The sequence below is a fragment of the Pectinophora gossypiella genome, chromosome 10, assembly GCF_024362695.1.
Source record: "Pectinophora gossypiella chromosome 10, ilPecGoss1.1, whole genome shotgun sequence".
Lineage (NCBI taxonomy): Eukaryota > Metazoa > Arthropoda > Insecta > Lepidoptera > Gelechiidae > Pectinophora > Pectinophora gossypiella.
The window spans coordinates 11,404,691-11,429,043 of NC_065413.1; the positions used below are offsets into that span (position 1 = coordinate 11,404,691).

Sequence of the window (24,353 nt, forward strand, 5' to 3'; positions counted from 1 at the left end):
ATAATACGTACCACTTTTGATTATCTAATCCATCGCGTTAGACAGAATGATGCTGTTCTTCAAGATGGGGACTTAATATTCTGTTCTTACTATTATTATACGTACTTGTACAAAATTTTCCTGTACCAAAGGTTGCCTGGAAGAAATTGCTGCATGAGCAATAAGGCCGCTTGTTGTGCCTCTCTGTTGTCCTTATTTCTGTATCTTGTGTCCATTGTGCTCGATAAAGTATTTTATCTATCTATAGGGTAGTGATAAAATCATGTTTGTACGAACTAGTGAATGAGTATTCACCAGTTCGTAGATAAAGACATATAACACGACCGTTTGCCGCGTGGTTACGTAAATAGCAAACTTACAGCTACTTAACATAGCTAATGTGTGTCTAGTATGCTGAACGGGTGTCGTAGTGAATGTGCAGATGACTGAGGTACGGGAAAGCGCTACTTTCGCGGCCAACCGGTCGAACCAAAAGGATGCTAAGAACCTCTTTCTTATCAAATTGGTCATATAGCTGCTTGGTAAATAATTGATTTGATAACGTTTCGAATGTTAGACGATCCTAAAACAAACCAACACTTTTTTGAAAATCGTTTTAATATCGATTTTTACCTTCAAAAATAATCAATTAATTAATTGGTCGCAGGCAAGAATCCAGCAAATTTGTTTTCGAATTAATGTTTGGATCATAAATTATTATCATGTGCTTAGCGGTGAAGGAAATCATCGTGAGAAAACCCACATTCCCGAGAAATGCATTTTTGGAGGTATGTGACCTAACATTGAAACCTTCGCGGGTTGGAAGGTCAGACAGGCAGTTGCTTCTGTAAAAATGCGGACCTATCAAATCTGCAGTTTAGGTAAGCGGAGCTAGGGGGGACCTACAAAAAGAATCAAGCGGGAAAGAGGTAAGCGGACCCCGTGGAATTCGGGATAACGCTAGAATCGTGGTAGAGCTATTTTGTTAAGTACCTAAATTAAAATACAATTCAATTGAAGTTTTCTGTAGTCTGCCCCAAAGGGAAATAGGCGTGATATTTTGTATGTGTGTGTATTTACCTAGCTAGAATTTCGTTGTAAGCAAAATCAGTCTAAGCAGCTGTAAACGTTAGGATGACGTGATAAGTAGAAAAAGAACTTGTATGGTAATTCGATCGCTGAGATGTTACCGTTATTAAGCAGGTTTTTAGGCTCAAGGAAACATCTTATTATTACTTCTTCATTTGGTCAATTCGAGAAAAGAAAAAGAATTACTGTTGGGCTTGACTCGAGAAAGCAAGCACCAGTTATGATGGCGTGTCAGACGGACATCGGAAAGTACGATGGATGGTCATGATGGCGATGTTCTCAAAAAACCTAATCTAGAATAAAAACCTCCTTATTTCCAAAGAAGGTATAAATACCGCCTTAGGGAAATCACATGTCAAAAAAAAACATAAGTACATAAACTCACGCCTATTTTCCACCAGGGAAACCATAAGCAGAGATTATTGAATTACATTTGCTCCGATCATGGCATACTTATTTCCTCCACTACTGCATGAATCGTTTCATACACGCGTGCCTCCGGTTTAGAGTAGATCGTACTAAACTTGTTTTAAGGACATCCTCAATTTGGTGTATGTACGTCCTTCTAGATCTTTTTATCAACAACCTTTGCTTTATACAACAAAAAATACTTAAGGTTTGTTGGACTGGAGCTGGGATCTAACGCGTCCAGCTGGTTGTCGTTCCCAACATGTCGTAAAAACTGATAAAGGAATTTTGCCTACTCTACCATGATGAACCCTGATAAGGACTCCGTATCAAGAATGGCTGCAAAAGATCTTAATATGATTTGAGGCTCTGCCCGCTCCATAAGAGACCGCAGGTGCGAGTTCAGCTATTTAGGCAAAATAATTACTTACTAATATTGTAGTGTCGAATATAGTTAGACTAGTGGGGCGTCAAAATCACGCATGTAGTGACCGCGCATCTCAGTGGCCGGCCGCGCGCACAACTCCAACAACCCACGACGATGCGCCAGCCGCGCGCCATCTGCTAATTCCAAATTCGAATTGTCAAATTTATTCTTTTGTTCTTTCTTTTCTAAAAATATATTTTATTTTTAATTTTAAAATGTGGAAGTGGCCTGGATTTGTGTTTGTGCTTCTGGCTTTCTCTTTTACCGAGGTTTGTGTTTTTTTGTTTTTTTACGTTATTTCCTTAGTCACTTATCACGAGCTTAATTAAACTCTATTTGCAATAAATTATAAAAGTTTTAAAAAAACAAGTAATTTTCATTACACTTAGGTAAAAGTAAATGTTATTAAACTGATTAAATCAACTGATTTACCTACCTAATAGGTGCTAAAATAGGTACTAAGTAGGTATTTAATACATCAGTCATGTATTTTTATACCTGCCACTAGAAAAACAAACGAAAGCTAGATAATAAACTCTAAGCTTAATGTAGAGAAAACATGAATAACTTATATGATCGATCGTCATCATTATTCCAGATTTAGGTATGAATGATGATGATTATGATTTCCGTTGCAAGTATGATAAGAAATCTGTTATTTAAATAACATTATACCTACAGATTTTAAGATACTTAAATAAAGTTGTAAACAAGGGCACTTAAGGATAAAGCATACTAATAGGACATTATTTTATTGGACTATATGCTTTTTTGCACCTTTTTTAAAATTAAGGATAATATTGAAAGTATCAAAACGTTTACTTACCTACTAAATAGTCAGTTAACATAATGTTTTTTTTTATGGAGAATGCTCACGCCCTACGGTTTATTAAGGGAAGCTTGGGCCCAACAATGGAGCGTATTACAGGCTGTTTATATTATGTTATGTTACAATGATTAAGTAAGTGAGGTATCTATATAATATCTATATAAGTACCTATGATTGATACAGGGAGATGTTGTACGAGACACGCGTGGAATATTCACAAAGAACTTCTTCGGTGGAGTGTGGGGCAACCGACCCCCACTGATGGAGATGAATCAGCCCAGAACCACTTGTACTTGCAGTAAGTTGTAAAACCGTTTACACATATGTAAGCGGGAGGGGTGAAGGGGGGTGGATTGAGAGACAAATACATGGTGGTTCTCTATGCATCCCTCACGCCCGTAATGGGATGGACTGAGTCACACACAGCTGATGAGAAGGTAACTACGGCCTCTGTGGTCCAGTGGTTGAGCGAATTGGTGAACATGGACATTAGACCAGGAGTTTCGGACTATGATTGCTGACAGATGGCCGGAGCAGATACTGATGGTACTAAGATCAGTATCTTAATACTTCGTATAAGTTACCTTCGTCTTCTTATCGTGTGGGTTGTGAGGTGGAATACCAGCCTCATCAACCCTGTTGTCAGTGTTATAATTGAGCCGCCAAATGCCCCTGACATGGCTCATGTAACGATTGCTCACTTACATTGGTAAGTAGTAACCGGGACCAACGGCTTAACGTGCTTTCCGAAGCACGGATCATATTACTTTCGGACAATCAGGTGATCAGCCTGTAATGTCCTAACCAAACTAGGGATCACAAAGTGATTTTTGTGATATGTCCCACCGGGATTCGAACCCGGGACCTCCGGATCGTGAGGCCAACGCTCAACCACTGGATCACAGAGGCCGTTAAATTTGTCTTGCGACATCCTCCTACGAACAATGCCAAGGAAAGTGATTGAAAGTGAAATGTACCCTACTTGGTGCGCATACGTGTACAAACGGCTCTATTTACACTGTCATAATGTACAGTCACGAGTAGTAATATGTATACACTTTGAAACTATGTCACATTAACTCTTTTGACAAATTAAACCGTAAGTCTCATTAAATGTCAAATATGATAGTGCGACAGGGTTCTAAAGTGAGTACATAATATTGCTCGTGACCGTATGGAGCTCGCTTTTATTTATCACTGGCTTTATTTTGACGTCTCAAAAACGTTCAATCTCTTGTTTAATCCTTTATTTTAGTCAAAAGATATAATAAATAAATGAGAAACACGATGAGAATGACGACAAAAAGCTGGGGTGAGGCGTGGGTACTTAGTTCATCTTGCGATGGATGTACCTCTGACTACCCCAATTAGGATATAGTCGTGAGCATTATGTTATGTAAATATATGAGAAGGTAGTTAAGCGTCCAGACTGCCTGGAGAATGCGCCACGTTGCACATTCACCAAGATAAGCTCATGAAGCGTCTAGACTGCCTAGAGAATGCGCTACGTTGCATAAGATAAGCCGTGATGAGATCAGACGCTTGGTCCCTTCCCATTAGTTTTTAAAGTAGTCTTAAGCTGAACTTCTTTTAGACAATACGTGTGTCTTATTCTAAATAAATAGTTTTAAATTCAATTAAATTGACTTTTTAAAAACAGTCCTCTCACCCCGGGTGATTTATCTGGCGCAGCCGGTAGGATATTTGCATTAAGGCTGCACCTGAGGACTAGAAAATCGGTCGTCGGGTCAAAAAGTCGCAGATATCCACGAACCAAATAAATAAGTTAAACACAAGTGAGTGAGCGGACAGAGTGAAAATCGTTTTCACATAATACGAGAGACACATAATTCTACGAAGTTCAGTGCAGCTTTATCGTGGAGGATATGGCAGTGAGCAGATTGTGAGTGACTAATTCGCATTCCACTTCTTATGCTTATCTATTCCTGTTAGTTGCGGGCTCAATTATTAATAAGTGAACTCTATAGCTCTATATAGTTTGTTTCGGTTAACTTCACTGAGATAAAGAATATCTGATTTTCACATATCGCACTAAAATAGGTGATAAGTGAACTTTTAAGTATTTTTATTACTTTTGTTTGTTACATTTATTTTATTTTGTGTGTGTTTCGTTATAAAACTATAAATATGGCTCAAGTAACGTTAGTTCCCAAAGAAATGCTGTGTTTGATACCGAAGTTTAGTGGTCAACCTGAACAGCTTAATTTATTCTTATCTAAAGCTCAATATGTACTAGATAGTTACACGATACAGGGTAACCTTGCTCAGAGCACATACCTTTTCCATTGTATAAGTAGTAGGCTTGTAGATAGAGCAGCTACCCTTATCAGTGAGAGACAAGACATTACGTCCTGGGATGCATTGAAATCTGTGTTACTTCAGCATTTCGGTGACCCACGCTCAGAGGAGTGCATTAGTATTGAACTCGAGAGCATGAAAATAAAGTCGGGGGAGTCCTACAATGAGTTCTGTAACCGCATTCAACATGTTCGCAGCGCCTTATTTGCTAAAGTAAACCGGTTGACCGACGAAGGCGTAAAAGCAGCCAAAATGATCATTTACAATAACAGCGCGCTCAATGTTTTTCTATATAACCTTCCGGAAAACCTAATACGTATTGTTCGCCTAAAAGGTTGCTCCACTCTCGAAAATGCGTTAGGCATCGTAACTGAAGAGGTGAATTTCCAGCACCAATATAACTCTAAACACAAACAGTTAACTTCAACACATAATGTACAACCACAAAATTCTCAAAATGTTCAACCCCAGAATTTTAAATTTAATATTCCACAAAATACACCTGTCTTTCGACCAAGTGCTTTACAACAGTTCCGGATGCCATTACCTGGAAATCCTCAATTTAAATTTGGGATTCCACAGCAGATGGGCTATAAGCCAAACCTGACCCAAAACCAAAATAATTTTAAACCAAACCCTCAATTTAAATTCGGTATTCCCCAACCTCAAGGTTTTAGACCCAACTTCAATCAAAACACACAGGGTTTCAAATTCGGGATTCCCAATCAGTATCGGTTCGGGATTCCACCCCAGCCTCAGGGATACAGACCCCCTGTAAACAACTCCAAACCATTGGACACTGATGTCTCTATGCGAACAGCAACAAGACAGTACATGTTAGATGAACCTGAAGGTAATAATAACCTTTTCTATAACTACGAACTTGCGGAAACTTACTGTCATCCAAATGAAGGAGATTATGAAGCATATTACGATCTGTATGAAGAGCCGACCAGCTCGGAAACAACCAAAAACTACCCCGGATTTTCACGAGCCGGCCGCACCCAACAACCCGAGATAGTAAATCTTAATTGTGATAGCTTATTAAAATTACCACACATCAACTTACCTGAGATAAATGCTCGTTTTATGATAGACACGGGAAGCACTCGATCGTTTATCAGCCCAAGGAAAGTTGACGAGTTCTTCGCCAACTATAAGTTCTTCGAACCCTTCGAGGTTGTAAGCACTCACGCTCGTAGCAGACACGACGAAGTCATCGTCATACCCCTTCTGAAAACTTTTAAGAGCATGTTACAACATAAGTTTTATGTTTATGACGTCGATAATCGCTACGATGGCTTGATCGGTTCCGACCTTCTAAAACAACTAGGCGCCACAATCGATATGCAGAATCAAGTTCTCCGAACGAAAAATGTAGAAATACCAATAATATATAACCCACCATACGAAGTGCAGCTTCAACCACGTACTGAAACACGCGTGACGATTCCTGCGGACCTGAAAGATGGAGAGGCGATTATTAATTTCGTAGATTTCGGTAAAGACGTGCGTATGCCGAGCGCAATAGTGACATACAAGAATGGCAAGCAAAATATCAACGCGGACGCGTTATCCCGTATAAGGCTAAATGCTTTAGGTAAAGACGATACTGAATCCATGCAGGTGAATGTAGACGAATCTGAAAGACGATTACATTCTTACTTGGATGATGTGGTTTCTGAAATTGAAAGGTTAAGTAACGCGCAACCAAATCGGGAAGACGAAGTAATATCAATAAGCAGTGGAGAGAAAGAAGAAACAACAAAGCATGAGTTAGAAACTGAGTACCCTATATTATCGCCTTCTGAAAGCACCATTACAATACCAGAAGGAACGATGAGTAACATGTCTCTATCACAAACTGTTCATTCGGCACCAGACATGGACACAAATGGCATACCTATTCTAAACGAAGCCATAGACTCTAAACCTAATCAGATGTTAATTTATACATGGAACAGAAACGAAACGGCTGTAAAGAATATCTCTAGTAACAATCAAAAGATATTAGAAGCACATTTACCAACAAATAGGCCAGATTTGGTCACTCAATTCCTAAAAGAATATGTAAAACCGAAAACTAAGCATTTCATATATTTTGAAAATGAAATTCACCGTAAACAGTTTACACAAGCGGCTATAAAACTTTTTAGAAAAGGGACAGTCAAACTATTTGAATGCACTAAAAGAGTTATACATGTAGAGGACGAAGAAGAGCAACGACAAATTGTTTTAAAATACCACGAGAGTAAGACATGTCATCGAGGAATCAACGAAACTCTCATGAAGCTGAAACGCGTATACTACTGGAACAATATGAACATAACAGTCAGTAGCGTGATAAACGCGTGTGAAATTTGTAAAGCAATGAAGTACGACCGCAAACCATACAAACCTGAATTGCAGTTGACACAGACGCAGACAAAACCTTTCCAAGAATTGTTTATGGATTTGTTCTCAATAGAAGGGAAATACTTCCTGACCATCATTGATGCGTTTAGTAAACTAGGACAGGCTTTCGAAATTCCTAATCGCTCTACACCGGAAGTAGTAAGAGCTCTGATAAAATACTTTTCATTCTACGGTGTCCCTGAGAAGATAAGCGCTGATCCCGGATCAGAGTTCAATAATACATTAATGAAAGAAACGTTAAAATTTTATAAAATAAACTTACACATAGGGACACCTCATAACCCGAATTCTATGGGCATGATCGAAAGATTTCACTCTACCATCCTAGAAATTTATCGCCTTGCGAAATACGAGCAGAAAATTACGGACGCAACTTCGATCATGACATACGCAATAATGGCGTACAATCACACCATACATTCGACAACAGGACTTACACCTTTTGAAGTCGTATTTGGACATACCGACTGTACTAATGCTTTTAACGTCGAGTTTGACAAATATTACACGCAAAAACTGGTAGCCGAACACGCGAGACGAACCAAATATCTGTATAAATATATGACGGAGGAAATGCTAGAAAAAAAGGAAAAGGTTAAAGAAAGACGGGGAGGAGAGACAGGGTTTAATCTAGCAGAAGGAGACACGATATTTATAAAAGGGGTAAACACAAGACGCGGTAAAGATAAGCCCCGGTTTCAAAAAGCAGAAGTGGTTGGAGAGATAAGTAGGAATGTAGTACCTGTCGATGTTAGGAACCGTAATACCAATGTACCTATTAAGGACATTCGTCGTCCTCCACAGGGTCGTGCTCCTGCTGGTGGTCCAGTTGAGCCAGAGCCAGGAGGAGGCCAAGCTACAACGGATTGAACACAATCCCGGGATACTTCCTGTAAAAGAGGGAACTGCTATTATAAGTTACGATAAGTGGATAATAATTAAGAATCTAGATTTAAGTTTAGTATACGATGATATAGAGTTTAATTTCAACCGCTATGCGAACCTCAACAAACACGTCCTAAACCATTTTGGCAAGAATGTTTTTAATTTCGAACTCGCGAATGTCAAAAGTCAAACTGATCACCTAAAACACATAACTTTCACTAAACTCAGACAATTAAATCCATCAAAAAGAATAAAACGTGGACTACTAAACCCTTTAGGGTCACTTATAAAAGTAATAACTGGCAACTTGGACAATGAGGATGCTGTGAAGTATGATAAAATGTTAAATGAACTCAAAACTCGACAAATTTCAGAATTAAAGAAAATGAGTCTGGTCACTGAAATGTTGGGGACATTTACGAATAACAGCAATGTAACAAAAAATAATTTCATCCAATTGGATAGGGAAATTTGGGACATTAGAAAAATACTGAATGAGTCAATGACAAATTTTACAAACAATAGATTAATTCATATTTACAATTTATTTTTACATAACTTCCAAATGTTGTATATCAGATTGGATGAAATAGAAACAGCAATAGCATTTAGCAAAATGGGAACTCTCCACCAGTCAATATTAGACACTGACGAATTTGTAACTGTTTTAGGAAAAATTGAACGTAAAGAGAGCCTTGCATATCCCGTAAATTATGTAAATTTAATTAAAATAGAGCAGTGTGTAGAGATTAAGGCATATATCAAAGAAAATCAGATAGTCTTTATCATCGAAGTTCCCTTGGTCAAAAAGGGAATATACGATTATTATCACGTCTTTCCTCTACCTATTACAAACAACCTAAATCAATCCGTCCTAATTATCCCAAAACAACCTTACCTTATTGCGAATGGTTCGAACACATTCTCACTCACCAAACGCTGCAAAGAGTTGGAGAGAGGCTTCTTTATTTGCTACGAAGAACACATTCCCCCAAGATCCATGGAGGATACCTGTGTGGCGGACTTAATGAAGTTTACTATGAATATTACCACCTGTTATCCTATCCTGGTGGAAGTGAAGACAATTAAAGTAGAGCCCATACAACCTAATCGATGGATTCTCTACTCTAAAGCCAACATCCTTTTGAAGACACGCTGTGGAAGTGAGATGAGCAGAATCTACATCAGAGGTACTTACCTGGCTGTGATCGATGATAACTGCGAACTAAAAATCGATGACGTCACACTGAGGCATCATAGTTCCGAAGCATCTCCAATACTATATCCCAAGTTACCTCTTATAAATTTTCCGGAAATCCCAACTTCAGCAGCAGCATCGCCCTGGAAGCCTATCAACTTGGATGAGGTCGACCTGCGACATCTCCAAGTGTTGTCGTACGCCCTAAAAAAAACTGACAGTGTTGTGCTAAGTGAAAGTGATAAAAGTGTAAGTGCGGTAAATATAAATAGCATTAGTATAGGAACTCTATTTTTATATATAATCTTAGTTTTAACAATTTTTATCGGTATCTTCATAACTTTAAGAAGACGTCGAAATTCTCAGTCTCAAAAATCATCCCCTGAGAATTTCGAAGTTATGGAGGGAGGAGTTAAGCGTCCAGACTGCCTGGAGAATGCGCCACGTTGCACATTCACCAAGATAAGCTCATGAAGCGTCTAGACTGCCTAGAGAATGCGCTACGTTGCATAAGATAAGCCGTGATGAGATCAGACGCTTGGTCCCTTCCCATTAGTTTTTAAAGTAGTCTTAAGCTGAACTTCTTTTAGACAATACGTGTGTCTTATTCTAAATAAATAGTTTTAAATTCAATTAAATTGACTTTTTAAAAACAGTCCTCTCACCCCGGGTGATTTATCTAGGTATTATTTTATGTTTATTTTGGTAGAACCATTTTTTTTTACGTGACTTATTGTAGATTTGCCGCAGATGGCATTAACTACTTGGCCGGAAGTAGAACCATTGTTTCTAATAAGTAAATATTGGAAAAATGAAATTAGGAAAGAAGTTCTAGCGGTACCCGCCTACTAGTTTTCAATTAGTCAAATGAGATACTTTTTACTAAACGTCGCGTCATCACGAAATTACTGTGGAATTTGTTATCGCACTTATTATTACATTTTTCTTTATTAAAATTCATAAATAAGATAATTAGAAAAAAGAAAATGTTTTTGTCACCATCAGATCAGTGTTTCTTTAGTAATCAGAATTTCATAATTTATCGTTGACCTAAGAAACTACCTAATTGACGGAGAATCATAAAACGTAGTTTATTTTCAATATTACTTATACTTACCTAAGTACTTACCTATCATCATTAGATAACTCTCTCTCTCTCTCTTTATTTAAGAGCTGCGCTCTTGTCGGTTGGTGGTGGGGTCTTGAGGGAAGAGAGGAAGGGGTAGACCTACGAGAACATTTATGAAACAAATAAAAGAAAAGGTGCAGGTCGTGTCGTATCAGGAGGTGAAGGATTTGGCGGGAAGAAGAGAAGATGGCGATTGCTCATTAGATTACGAAACTCCAATATCGTATTCTAATTCCATCTTACAATTCTATTCGACAAAAACCAGTAACTTAACCTTACCGTCTACAAACGTGTTATGGTTGAGAAACACTCTTTATAGAATTTACTTAACGGCCATTTTCACCAAGTTCAAATGGTCATAAGCCATAGGTTGTTGCATGTTATAAGGTCTTAAAGCTCAGAAGATGCTAACGATACCGCTTTCTTTGTAAAACATCTGGCAAATGAATAGAGTTCTGGCTGGAGAACGTTAAAGCTATGAAAAATGCAACGCAAAATTACCACTTTGGATTTATTTAGGTAATACGACGTAAATGACAATTTTTTTTAAATTATTAAGTACTGCCTAAATTATATACTATATGAAGCGTCATGAACCATATTACTTATTTTTCCCATTTTCATTACTCCATATATGTTTCTTTTTAAAAAATAATCATTTTACTTACTTATAACATAAGCTCACAACTATATCCCAATTGGGGTAGTCAGAGGTACATCCATTGCAAAATTAATTACTTAAGTACCTACTCCTCTGAGCTGTGTGTCTATAATGGTCGAGCCAATTGTGTTAGTGAAAATTGAACTCTTAATATGCACAATATTTTAATTCATTATCACAATTCCAGAGTGCGGCGAAAGGAACGAAGTGTCGCGCATCGTGGGCGGCGAGGAGGCCGGCGTGGACGAGTTCCCCTGGATGGCTAAACTGACATACTTCAAGAGGTTCTACTGCGGAGGCATGCTCATCAACGACCGATACGTCCTTACCGCCGCTCATTGTGTCAAGGGGTGAGCTTGCGTTTTTATTATTAATATTTTTTTCTTTCTTTTTCTCTTCTTTTTTACGGGGTCTGCCTCGATTTATGTATCTGTCTTGACGCACCCAATGAGTAACGGCTCGTGCCCATCTGATGGGATGTGTCCGACAAACGTGTCTCGTTCAGTCCCACTTCAAGTTCGCAATTTTTTCCCAACAACAGTGAAATCTACCTGCTTTGCAGCGCAGTGTGTTATTTGAACGGGGTAAGAGATGGTGTGATGACCTCAACGCTTATCCGAAAGGTTGGCCGGAGATTGCCCAAAGTCTGTCGACTTTGAGTGGCCAAGAGTGGAGGAATCAAGGGGAGTAGTGGAATCAACTATTTATGCTAGATAAGATATCTTCTTATTATCCTATCGGTTGTAAGGCCGATAACCCTTCGGTTATCACCTCACCAACCCTTGAGTCAATGTGGTGTTAGACACGTCAAGCAATAAAACGCAATGTGACGTAATGCGAATGCACTGTCCATCTTATCCCATCGGTTTTTGTTTTGTGGTACTAAAGAGACACCTTAATTTAAAAAAATAAAAACCGGACCTGGGAGCCCTTGATAGTAGTGAGGAATTAATAAATGAATTCTGTAAAGAAGGTGTTCAATCAAACATCAGCAGGTATAATCTTGTTTAAATATAAACAGGTCAAAAGTGAGTGTAGAAGACAAACGAGAAAAAAAATCGACAATAAAATTGTATTATGTAGGTCGTTATCTACCTAAGATATATAAAGATTAACGAGGAGTTAACCTAATTAGTGCAAGAAGCTCATTTCATGTGATTCATTTATTTATTGAGAAACAATGTTTGCTCAGCATGATATTCATGAGATGGTTTATAAATACGTCATTTATCAGGAAATACTAACATACGAGATCGACTTTGACAAGTGTTTGAATAGAGATCTCGGAAGTATGTTTACTTTCTGCAAATAGCTAAGATTTCACTTTACATTATTTAAATATTAATGAAGAATAGTTACTTTAATGAAGAATAGTATATACTCCGTTCAGAGGATCCCCGTTCAGAGGATCCAACCTGCGCTGTTGCCTGTCCGGCGATCTCTCAGGTGGATACGGGTATGCGCTCCCGGACCCTCGAGCTACTATTAGTATATCCCATGCTCCTTCCGTATTAATAGTATCCTAGAAATCCCTAATTTCCTTCCCTTACTCCCAAACTTTCCTGTCACACCCTATTTTTCCTAATTTCCTTCTTCCGCTAAGCCTAGGTATGCCGCGCCGAGGGCTGCATGGCTAGGAGCGAGCCTAGTCTCTAGCGTGCCGCGCCGGCCTGGAACTGGGCGACTCCAGGATGGAAATAATGCCTTACTCCAGCACGCGGGGCTCTGCTGGAGTGGACAAGATATTTCCCTAGCTGCTCGTGGGAACAAAATGGGACCTAAAATTGACGTACCCGGTGGCGGCGACACAGTTCGCAACTTGTCACGCCTATTCCCCAGCAGACGCGAACAGCGGGCTGTGGAGAGCCGTTTTGCGACGCTGAATGTTTGTGGAGGTATGTCAGATAAAATGGAAGAAATATGTGATATGATGGATAGAAGAAAGTTGGACTTATTGTGTGTGAGTGAGACTAAAAGAAGAGACACCGGCATGACTAGCCATGGCGACAAGACGGCTTTATGGTCAGGAGTGCCGACTGGTGGTGTTGAGCGGGCCAGTCAAGGAATAGGCATTATTATGTCAGCTGATCAGCTCAGATAAGCCGCTGTATGAAAGGATATGAATGTGTGAGTCCCAGACTTCTTTGGGTGCGACTGAAAGTGGGGCTATTACGATTATTTGTTTTGTGTGTTTATGCCCCGGATACTTCAAGACCCCAAAGTGAAAAAGAGAATTTCTGGCAGAGTGTGAAAGATACATTGGGTGATTGTGAGATGAATGAAAAGCTAATTCTACTAGGAGATTTTAATGGTTGGATAGGTGTGAGTCGTGATGGATTTGAGAAAGTTTTGGGACAGTATGGTGATGTCAGAGTGAATGAAAATGGATTATGTTTGTTAGATGTATGTTTAGAGAGAAATCTTCTTGTGACTAACACTATGTTCAGACACAAGAAGATTCACTTGTATACAAGACAGAGGAATGAACAGAGAAGTATAATAGATTTTGTGATAGTAGACGAAAGATTGCGTAGTAAGGTTGTGGACACGAGAGCATACCGTGGATCTGGTGTGAGCACAGATCACTACTTAGTGGTAACCCGGTTTAGGGGTCTGTTCCAGCGTTGGCGACATCGCCCGCGAGTGTCCAGAACTGAACTTGAACGTATAAAAGTTGAGAATTTGCAAGATGATTATGTAATAAGTAATTATAATGAAAGGCTGGATAATAAATGGGCTAAAGTGATAGATGATGATGCGAAAGATATGACTTTAGAAGATCTGTGGAGAATGTTTAAGGAAGATATGAATGAGGTGGCTGTGGAATTATGTGGAACTAGTAAAAGAAAGAAGGGTGGAAGGCCGGATAATTGGTGGGACGATGAGGTGAAAGCGCTAGTGGATAAGAAAAGGAAAGTGTGGTTGGATTGCATAGCCCTCAAATCAAGGCAAAACCTAAGTAGGGCGAGTATGAAAAACGAGAGAGAGCGTATGAAAAAGGAGTATGACAGTGCTAAACGAAAAGTAAAGGAATGTGTAGAACGGAAGAAGAAGGAAATGAAAGAGAAGTACAACAGGAGTTTCACGAGGAACTTTCACAATAATGTGAAGTTGTTCTGGAAACAAGTAAGAAAGGCCCGTGGGGCGTCGGATAGTATGAAATTTGAGACGATTAGGGATGAAAGTGGAAGTTTGTTACAGGACGAAAATCAGGTATTGGAATGTTGGAAGCGTTACTTTCAGAGTTTACTCGAAGGTGAGATGAGCAATAGAGGAGAGAACGATAGGGTACCGACGTGTGTAAATGGCAGAAATGCGAATGAAAGTGTCATTAGTGTGGAAGAAATCATGAAAGGTTTAAAAAGTATAAAGGTTGGAAAGGCTGCAGGATATGATAGGATTTCACCGGAGATGCTGAAATACGGCGGGGGCACGGTGGTGAGCATGCTGTACTTGCTCTTCAATAAATGCTGGGCGTCCGGTCTTGTGCCAAGTGATTGGTGTAGGGCGGTTATTGTGCCGTTGTTTAAGGGCAAGGGTTCACAGCAAGAGTGCAAGAACTACCGTGGCATAAGCCTTCTCAGTGTCGTTGGTAAACTGTATGCGAAAGTACTGATTGAACGTGTGATGAAAGAAACAGAGGAGAAAATTTGGAACGTACAAGCGGGATTTAGAAGAGGTATGGGATGCATGGATCAGGTCTTCTCTCTTCGATGCATCGCCGAAAAACAACTGGCAGTTCATCAGAAGGTATTCTGTGCCTTTATAGATTTAGAGAAGGCCTATGATAGAGTGATGAGAGATGAACTGTGGTGTGTACTATCCGAGTATGGGTTGGACGGCAACCTGATACGCGCACTGAAGTCTTTGTATAAGGGTTCTAGTGCGTGTGTCAGAGTTAATGGCGCTCTGTCTTCCTGGTTCGACATCTCTGTTGGTGTCAGGCAAGGATGCGTGGCGTCACCATGGCTGTTTAATTTATTCATGGATAGTTGTCTGAATGAATTGAAAGAATCTGTGAGTGGGGTAAGAATGGGGGAGTTGCTTCTGAAGTGCCTCCTGTATGCTGATGATCAAGTTCTTGTAGCATCATCGGCGGAGGATCTTCAGTACATGGTATCTCTAATGGTAGATGAATTACAAAAGAAGGGTATGAGAGTGAATGTTAATAAGACGAAAGTTTTGGTGATGGAAAGAGAAGAAAATGTGTCTGAGTGTAGAATTATGATTGGGAATGAAATAATAGAACAAGTGAATGAATTTGTGTATTTGGGTACTATGTTTACAAGGGATGGTAAATGTGATGAAGATATAGAAAGGAGAGTGAGATTGGGTAATTCAGTGAATGGGGCAATGCACGCAGTTGTTAGTAGCCAATGTATCTCGCAAGATGCGAGGATGGCTGTTCACAATGCAGTGCTTGTCCCTACGCTGAAGTACGGTAGTGAATGTTGGGTATGGCAGAAGAAGCATGAAAGTAGGATCAATGCCGTAGAAATGAGGTCTTTGCGTAGCATCTGCGGTGTGAAGTTGAGTGATAGAGTGAGAAACAGTGTGATAAGACAGAGATGTGGTGTAAAAGACGATATAGTGACTAGGATTGAGAAGGGAATGTTAGGTTGGTTTGGACACGTAGAGCGGATGAAGGATAATAGGATTGCAAAAGCGGTATATAAAGCGAAAGTTGATGGTAGGGCTGGCAGAGGAAGACCGAGAAGGACTTATGATGACCAAATTGGAGATGTCCTTAGAAAAGGTTCAATACGATCTACTCTGAACCGGCGTGCGTGTATGAAGCGATTGATGAATGTGGAGGAAGCAAGAGAAGTGTGTCAGGATCGAAGCAAATGGAATTCTATAGTCTCTGCTTACCCCGGTGGGAAATAGGCGTGAGTTTATACGTTATATATATATAATGAAGAATACAAATAAAAATACACAACTAACATTATTTCAATTAAGAAGTGATATGACAGACTGATATGCTTGTAAGTGAAGTTATGTTATGTCCATACCAAAGAAATAAGTAATTATGGATCACTTTTTCGGGCTTCGTTAAAAGGTTTTCTAGTATGTTGATAGGACATTAACTGCTGGGTTCTTCCACATTTTCTGATCCTAGTGAATCAAATCAATCCTGGGCAACAAAATCAGTCAATGAATCCAAAATTTCTTGCGTTCGTAGACAGTGGTGTGCTGTTCCGAGAATGTTCCCAAAGTGGAAATCTTTCCGGTGTAAAACTCTCTAATAGTAAGGATACTGGCTGCTTTTTTCCTGCAAATTGTTCTTTCTTATACTCTGATCCTACCTGCGTAAAGACCAGGTGATAAAGCGCTTTTTACATAAGTTTTGCGCCTTTTTACTGTCGCACTTTGGGTACATTCCTAAGAATGCATCACTATTTATAGACTTATATTAGTTTTACTTCCGATGTAATAAGAATGTTGTTTTAAACGTTGGGCCATTGAACAGGACAGCAGCACCTTAAAATAGTTAATTATATCCAATTACAATGAGTCTGGAACTCCTTACGACCTTGTCTTCGTCGACACAGGGATACGACGTCATTATATACCATTTGTTTGTAAGTGCCCTTAAACTTAAGTTCTTAAAGTTGTCAGAAATATTGCCTCTGCTTACATAATACGATATGACAAAACGTTACACCAGTTCGTAGAAGTATCATTTCCACTTCAATCTGTTGTTCAAATAGCGAAGACGATTAAGGCTAATGGTAACACTGTGATGACTTAATATTTAAGATAATTAGATAATGGATAATATGTTTTGTAGTGACTCTACCTTATTTAGGTAAATGATAAATGATTACTGCGGAAAATCTTTGGGAAATTGCGTTGCGTTTATTGGAAGTGTTTTTTTTTACTTTTTTTTTAAATAAGTACGTATATTAAGTAGGTATGTATGTGTATAAGTAGCTATTTTGTGCTAATCGTAGCAAACGAGTTTACGACTAGCTTAGCTTATAAATGACATATTTACTCTGCAATATTGTATTATTACAATTATTTATTATATACTTATATCTTGTCTCATAAATAATATTCTTATTTCGGATTTTTAACCTAATAAAAGTGTTCTGAATAGAATTAATATATTTTTATTCGAGACAAATGTGATAAGTTAAATTAGTTGATGACATAATAAATCATCGATATACGAGTCCGATAACCTAAGAATCGGTAAACAGGTAGAAAAAAAAATAAACGCTTGTTTGAAATTTGCGAATTCCAGTTGGCACCAGTACACTGACCTCAACCGGCCCGCTCTGAACTAAGTTCAATATCCTCAGGAATGTCCACTTTTGGCGCCATATCGATTTAAAGCTCCATTTTGTTTTTTAAAATACGAACGAATGTCTTGTTTACAATACTTGAGTCATAGATGTCGTTCGAAAATTGATTAAAATTAGAAAATGTGAATGTTTTCCTAAACTTTTTTTTTACTTTAAGCAGCTGATGGTTATTTCATACTCAATTTCTCTTTTAAATAGGATCGGAACAAAAAGTGAGTCGTGATTCAAAAACTCTCAATTCGCGTAAAGTTGAAAGAGTAAGGTAAACTTGTCGAAGTGCAATAAATTGGCTCGTGACACATGAATGCAGTGAGTGAAAGCGTAAATGAGGAGGCATTAATAGTATTCACGATTGTGCGCCGAAAAACGCACTTTCGCCATGAGGCCGGACCACACACTAGCAGTCACAACTGACACTTTGTCATTAGCGCTGGGTCATACAAGTTGCTTCATTATTAGGTAGAGTCCGCATCAAGAAACAAGTCCCGCGGTTAAATGCGCGTCGCAGTAGTTACCAAATCTGCAAAGAACATAGACCAACATGGACCTCCGCGGACCGGGGTTTTGTGATTTGTATGACTTGTCAATTAGTTCCATTAAAATCCGCGGAGCATATTTCGAGGGGCGAACTCTTATTCCAATTCAAACAACGGCTACCTCCTTCCATAAAAACTAAGGAATGGCGCGTTTATAATGAAGTGTATAGAAGGCAGCAATAATCCGCACGAAGGTAGGATCATAAACAAAACTTTATTATGTAGGAGTTTTTGCCTCAAAATATTTTTTCCCGAAAGATTTAAATGTCACGAATGGTCACTAATTTAGACGGTGCATCGTTTGTAGTTTTAATGCCTATTTTTATAAAGGTTTCCTGAAATAAAATAACTAGGTAGGTATTTTGCTATAAGTCCGCCGGTGGTGCTATTTTATAATTGTCGTAAAGTCTTGCTTTAACGGAACTCATACTATAAGCTCATGACTATATCCCAATGCGGTAGTCAGTAATTACATCACACGATGGACTCAGTATCCACACCTCACAGTCGTGTTTTATGAGCAAGAAATTGCTTTTTTGTATTGTATTTTTGTACTGATTGTATGTCTTCGTTTCAGGTTCATGTGGTTCATGATTAAAGTGACGTTTGGGGAGCACAACAGATGTAACGCGACCGTTCGCCCGGAGACCCGGTTTGTCTTACGTGCTATCTCCAACAAGTTCAGTCTGTCCAACTTTGACAATGATATTGCCTTGTTGAGGCTCAACGAGCGCGTCCCTATCTCCGATGCCATCAAGCCTATCTGCTTACCTACAAATAACAGTAAGTTCTTACCTGATTGACCTACTTGATCACTGGTTTAAAATAGGAATACATTTTCAAGCCAAGTAAATGCATGTCAACCATCCAATCCACCACAGTAGGTACTTATGTCAAAAAAAGTGATAAAAAAAAATATAGTTCCACGTACAAATATGCGCAAGGGGGAAACCACTGCCCTATTTTTCCCTAAAAAAGTAGCATGAGAATGCTACACCGACAAGAGCGTGGGTCTTAAATTAGTGATGTACAAATATGTTCTTCATGTTAAATATGACGATATCACCTAATTTTACGGCCCAGAATGTTATAACTACGAAATGAAAATAAAATAAATATAAAAATAACTACATTATAAATTCAGTAGCAGCACAAAATGCACATACATTCAAAATTTTTTGTCGTCCTAAAATATAATACGTAAGTAGCTACACCGTACCCGTATATTTGAGGGATGTAGTAGTAATGGTAGGATTTCCGGTTGATTATTTATTTATTTATTAAAAATAAGTACAGTACTTAATACATTTTTTTTTGATGTTGAAGAATAATGGTAACACTTTTCGTTTTGTTTCGTTTAAGTCGTTTCAAATAAGAACACCTTGTTTTGTTAGACCATAGTCTCATAGAATAAAGAATTGTTGCAATCTGACCACAGACCAGATAAAATCGTTAGCCTTATAGATGGATGTATTAACTTCCAGAGAATCTATACGTGGGCGTGAAGGCAGTAGCTTCAGGCTGGGGCACGCTGACCGAAGAGGGGAAGGTGTCGTGCACCCTGCAGGAGGTGGAGGTGCCGGTGATGAGCAACCAGGAGTGTCGCAACACCAAGTATACCGCCTCCATGATCACTGACAACATGCTCTGCGCTGGCTTCCCCAAGACTGGACAGAAAGATTCTTGTCAGGTAAGCAGGGGTGACTGAATTTGTTAAAGATGATGACAGACAAGAAAATGCTAGAAAGAGGGGTTCAGAAAATTTGCAAGCATTCATGCAAGCATGGGAGCAAGCTACAGAGGATGCAAATGATTGAGAGGAGTCATCATCATCATCATCAGCTGTACGACGCCCACTGCTGGGCATAGGCATCCCCCAAGGATCTCCACGACGATCGGTCCTGCGCTCCCCGCATCCAGCGGCTTCCCGCGATCTTCACCAGATCGTCGGTCCACCTTGTAGCGGGCCTACCCACTGAGCGTCGTCCGACACGTGGTCGCCATTCTAGAACCTTTCCGCCCCAGCGGCCATCGGTTCTCCTCGCTATGTAATTAAGAGGAGTGGAAATCTGTAATTCGAGACCAACAGGGGACAAAAGAATTAGAAGAAGAACATAACAGAAGCTGACGATTAAATCCCAATGGCGGCAGTCAGAGGTACACTCATCGCAGAATGAATTAAGTATTCACACCTTACCGGGCATTCTGTTTAGACCAACGTGATAGTTGGCCTTATCGCCGTCTATAATGGTCGAGCCACCTGTGTTAGTGGAAATTTCACTTTGTCGAAGATGGTGGCAGATAATAAACTGTTACAAGGTATAATTCAGAAAATGTTGATTGAGTATAATGAAAAAAGCTTAGGGGTATAATAATGGCAGTTTAATTAGCGTATTCGTTAATTATGAAGCTAAGGATAAGTTAGGTAAAATTATCATCGATATATGTGGTTTTAGCATGTATGTAATCATTACGAGGGGGTCATATTGGTGTTGGCAGTTGAAAGTACTATGCAAAATATATGTAGGTACCTACTTGCAAATAATTGTTTGTAAATTTACGATACTTGAAAAAAAAGTTACCTACTGGTCGTGACTTTCTATTACATGTCATGACTTACTTATTTTAGGTAACCGGCTAATAGTTTATGTCGCAAAACTGTATTTGCAGTCATGTAAAGTGTCAAGTTGGAGATTTCTCGTATTTCTATTGATACTTACGACTGCATATTATACCTAGGTTTATTACGTACATTCACGTTCTATTTTTGCTAGACAAGCTATAAACTGTCCTCAAAGAAGAGTGTAGTGTTGCCGAATAATCGATATGCCTGTATGAATATCATATAGTTTCGATACAATCGATATTGAAAATTATACAATTATATCGATTATAATCTAATAATTGTCAGATATAATCGATTATATCGATTGTTAAATAATTGCAATACTATCGATTATATTGCAATAATCGATTATATATACTATCGAAACAAAGGCTTAAAAATAAATCGATTATTAATCGATATACAGTCGAATATCGGGCAACACTAAAGGAGAGATTTGTGTGTGGGTTGTGGTCAATAAACATATCGGTGGTTGAATATATATGGCTAAAGGCATTGTGCCATATTATGGTTAGTATTTATGTATGTAACTGATCACTTTCTCTCATTTTTCAGGGCGACAGCGGTGGCCCACTGATCACAGAGAGACAGCACGATAAACGCTACGAACTAATAGGTAATAAATATTGATGGATGGTAAACACTAGCTAGTATTCAACAGACTCCGAACTTTTGTTTGCCGAGGCAATGATAAGCTACCCTGATTGAGTCTTTGATAGGTCGGGTTCGATTTATTCGCTTACAGCTATCAGCCCACTAGGATAGATTCATCATCTGCCTAGCATTATCCCGTTATTCACAGGGTCCGCTTGCCTAACCTGAAGATTTGACAGTTCCGGTTAAAGACTAGGACTAGATTAGATTAATTCTTTTAAATATAATTTTCTTTCAGACGGCGCCCCGAAGTTTGCGCCCAACTTAATTAATAATGGTGGAAATTAACCGAATATTGCGTTAAAATTTCAGGTGTGGTGTCTTGGGGTAACGGGTGCGCACGAGTGGGTTACCCCGGGGTGTACACCCGGGTGACCAACTACATCGACTGGATCCGGGAGAATACCCAGGATGCATGCTATTGCCAGGGATAGATACACATGAATTAACCCAACACATTGATTAATTTTGCGTATACCTACCTACTTACTTTAAAGAATCTCTTATTAATAAAGTTTGTTACTATTCGCTGAAAGGTTAATATACCTACCTACTATATTAACGAACTTCAGTTTCTCATACTTGTTTTAGAATTTTGATAAATGCGAAAATAGCCTATATTTAATAAATATATTAGCGTGGTAAAATTTTGCTTCTGTCAATAATTCTTTAAAGGTCAAATACCTACCTGACGTAAAAGTATAATATGATAAGCTTTTAATCTAAAAAAACAATGGTAGGACAACTTAAAAGTGCCTTGTTATGTTTTTGTATATTCCTAATAAGTACTAATTTCCGAACAATTAATGTACTAATATTTCAAACAAGTCTAGTGAATGAAAGCATTTAGCTACCTATACCATTTTGTAGTACTTAATATAAATTAAACTTATTAAAATAATATTATTTGTGATATGTACGAGTAGTAAGAAGACGAATTATTAAGGTATTTATCGTAAATAATTTTGAATAAAACATTATTTATTTTAATCGTTTATATGACGATGCCAAAAACAAAAGAATTTATTTGATATTTGTAGAGATGTAATGCCATATCAAGTTATAGAGTTAGATTAAGGTAGGAAGTTTGTAGTAAGTATTTTGGATACTTTTTCAAATAAAGTCTACATTTAATAACGAAGTTGTCTTATTTTTACCAAATACTCGTTTAAATTCTTACAAATGATTTTTGTTTCAGTGCCGTGTCGCAGTTTTTACTCATAAATACCTAATTGGGTAGTTTCCTAGGTCAAAGATAAATTATGAAACTCTGATTACCAAATAGACAGATTATAAAGGTGACAAAAAACGTTTTCTTTTTTGTATTTAACTTACTTATGAGTTTTAATAAAGAAAAAATTAATAATAAGTAAGTGTGACATTTTGTCACGTTTTTCTATGACGTCCCAGGTTGCTTTTTCATATAAATTTCGTGTTTTGACGTTTAGTAAAAAGTAATTGATTTGACTAGTTGGTAACTACCCTATTCTAGATAAATACCTTTTGATCGACCATTGCAGTCCTTGTAGGTTCTAGTTCAAAATTATATATGCAATGGTCTGATAATCTGCGGCTAATGTGTTGTTTATCGTCTTTGTAATAAATTCTTGCCGAAACAAGTAACTCTAGTGAATGTAGAGCTTAGATTTAATTTATAATAACCACTGCAGTAACTTTATATTTTGTGATGACATGTAAGAAAAACCTTTGCATGACATGTTGGTGTCATTCAATGAATGAGATGTTTAAAAAACTGATCGGCCTTTAGATACGTCTCTATCAACAATAGTGGAGCAGTCATCATCATCAATTTAAGAGCCACGCTCTTCAATTTTTTAGAGAGAAATAGGTCAGTGGTTTCCCGCTTGCCTTCCGCCCCGCAGTACTCTGTCTGACGCAAGTGGGATGGCGCCCAGAGTAATCTATTACAAAGCCGAACTAGGACTCCTGTCCTCCGCCTCTGAATAGTACTGACAGTTACTGCTGCCCTCTGTCAGGTTCCAGGTTACAGTCCCTGTGACTTGCCCCTTCCGTCCTGCATTGTCGTACCGATGGCTCCCATCTTCGCCTCTGCAACCGTTGAGGTCTTCACCCGTATCCCTGGGCAAGGGTTCTACGTTATACCCCGTAGGTCTGGGCCCCTATTCGAACTCAGGCACCATCTTACTCCGGCCTACAGAAGTAAGAGGCGCCCACCCCCGCGGCAAGGTCGCGCCGAACAGGAATTGCCCCAGTGGAGGACAGTGGAGCAGTAACAAACTCTATTTTACCACCACTTCATCCATTTTTGAGAGTCTATACTTGGCAGTGTGACATTTTTGTCTCTTATGTCTAACATTTAGTCCAACTAGCAACATTGTACGAGTAGTTGGTAATGAGACTCTACAATGCCTCTGACGCCTGATGCAGATCTCGAGCAATTCCTATATATTATAACCTTGCTTTGTGCTTGATAAAACTGACTTATTTCTTCGTTTAGTTAGTTTTGATTGGTTCTCATGTAAGTGATTTTTTAGCTAAATTTCTTATGAGAGTAAATTTTCTTAAACCTAATAAAACTATAGCGCACATTTCGATAAAGTTGGCAAAGCCTTTATCTCTTAGGGAAAACCTTAAAACAAAAGCTAGTTACTTTAGTTTCAAAGAATAAATACATTTCGAATTAAACTTGAATATTACAGAAAATTATTTGAAAATATGGGCTGATAACATATCATCATAATATGATAGTTCATCATATCTAACGCTGAAGGCTGCACATAGTGCTATGTCACTATACCAGAACAACAGAGCTGCTGTCTAACAGAGCTGCATGTCAATACAGCTCTGTTCTCTCTGTTAGGGACTATGGTCGTGAATTAATAAGTATGGAGCTATAATCGTC

General features: G+C 38.6%; 1 protein-coding gene across 1 annotated transcript in view; it reads left to right on the plus strand.

Moving 5' to 3' along the window:
* The first annotated feature begins 1,975 nt into the window (after positions 1 to 1,975).
* Positions 1,976 to 24,353, plus strand: part of LOC126370411 (serine protease hepsin-like) — a 31,083-nt gene continuing 8,705 nt past the window's right edge. The window contains exons 1-7 of the mRNA XM_050015249.1: positions 1,976 to 2,172; positions 2,916 to 3,030; positions 11,527 to 11,689; positions 18,767 to 18,972; positions 19,674 to 19,879; positions 21,371 to 21,431; positions 21,782 to 21,892. Of these exons, the coding sequence (XP_049871206.1) occupies positions 2,119 to 2,172; positions 2,916 to 3,030; positions 11,527 to 11,689; positions 18,767 to 18,972; positions 19,674 to 19,879; positions 21,371 to 21,431; positions 21,782 to 21,892 (916 nt within the window). The 5' untranslated portion in view covers positions 1,976 to 2,118. The remainder of the gene's footprint in view (positions 2,173 to 2,915; positions 3,031 to 11,526; positions 11,690 to 18,766; positions 18,973 to 19,673; positions 19,880 to 21,370; positions 21,432 to 21,781; positions 21,893 to 24,353) is intronic.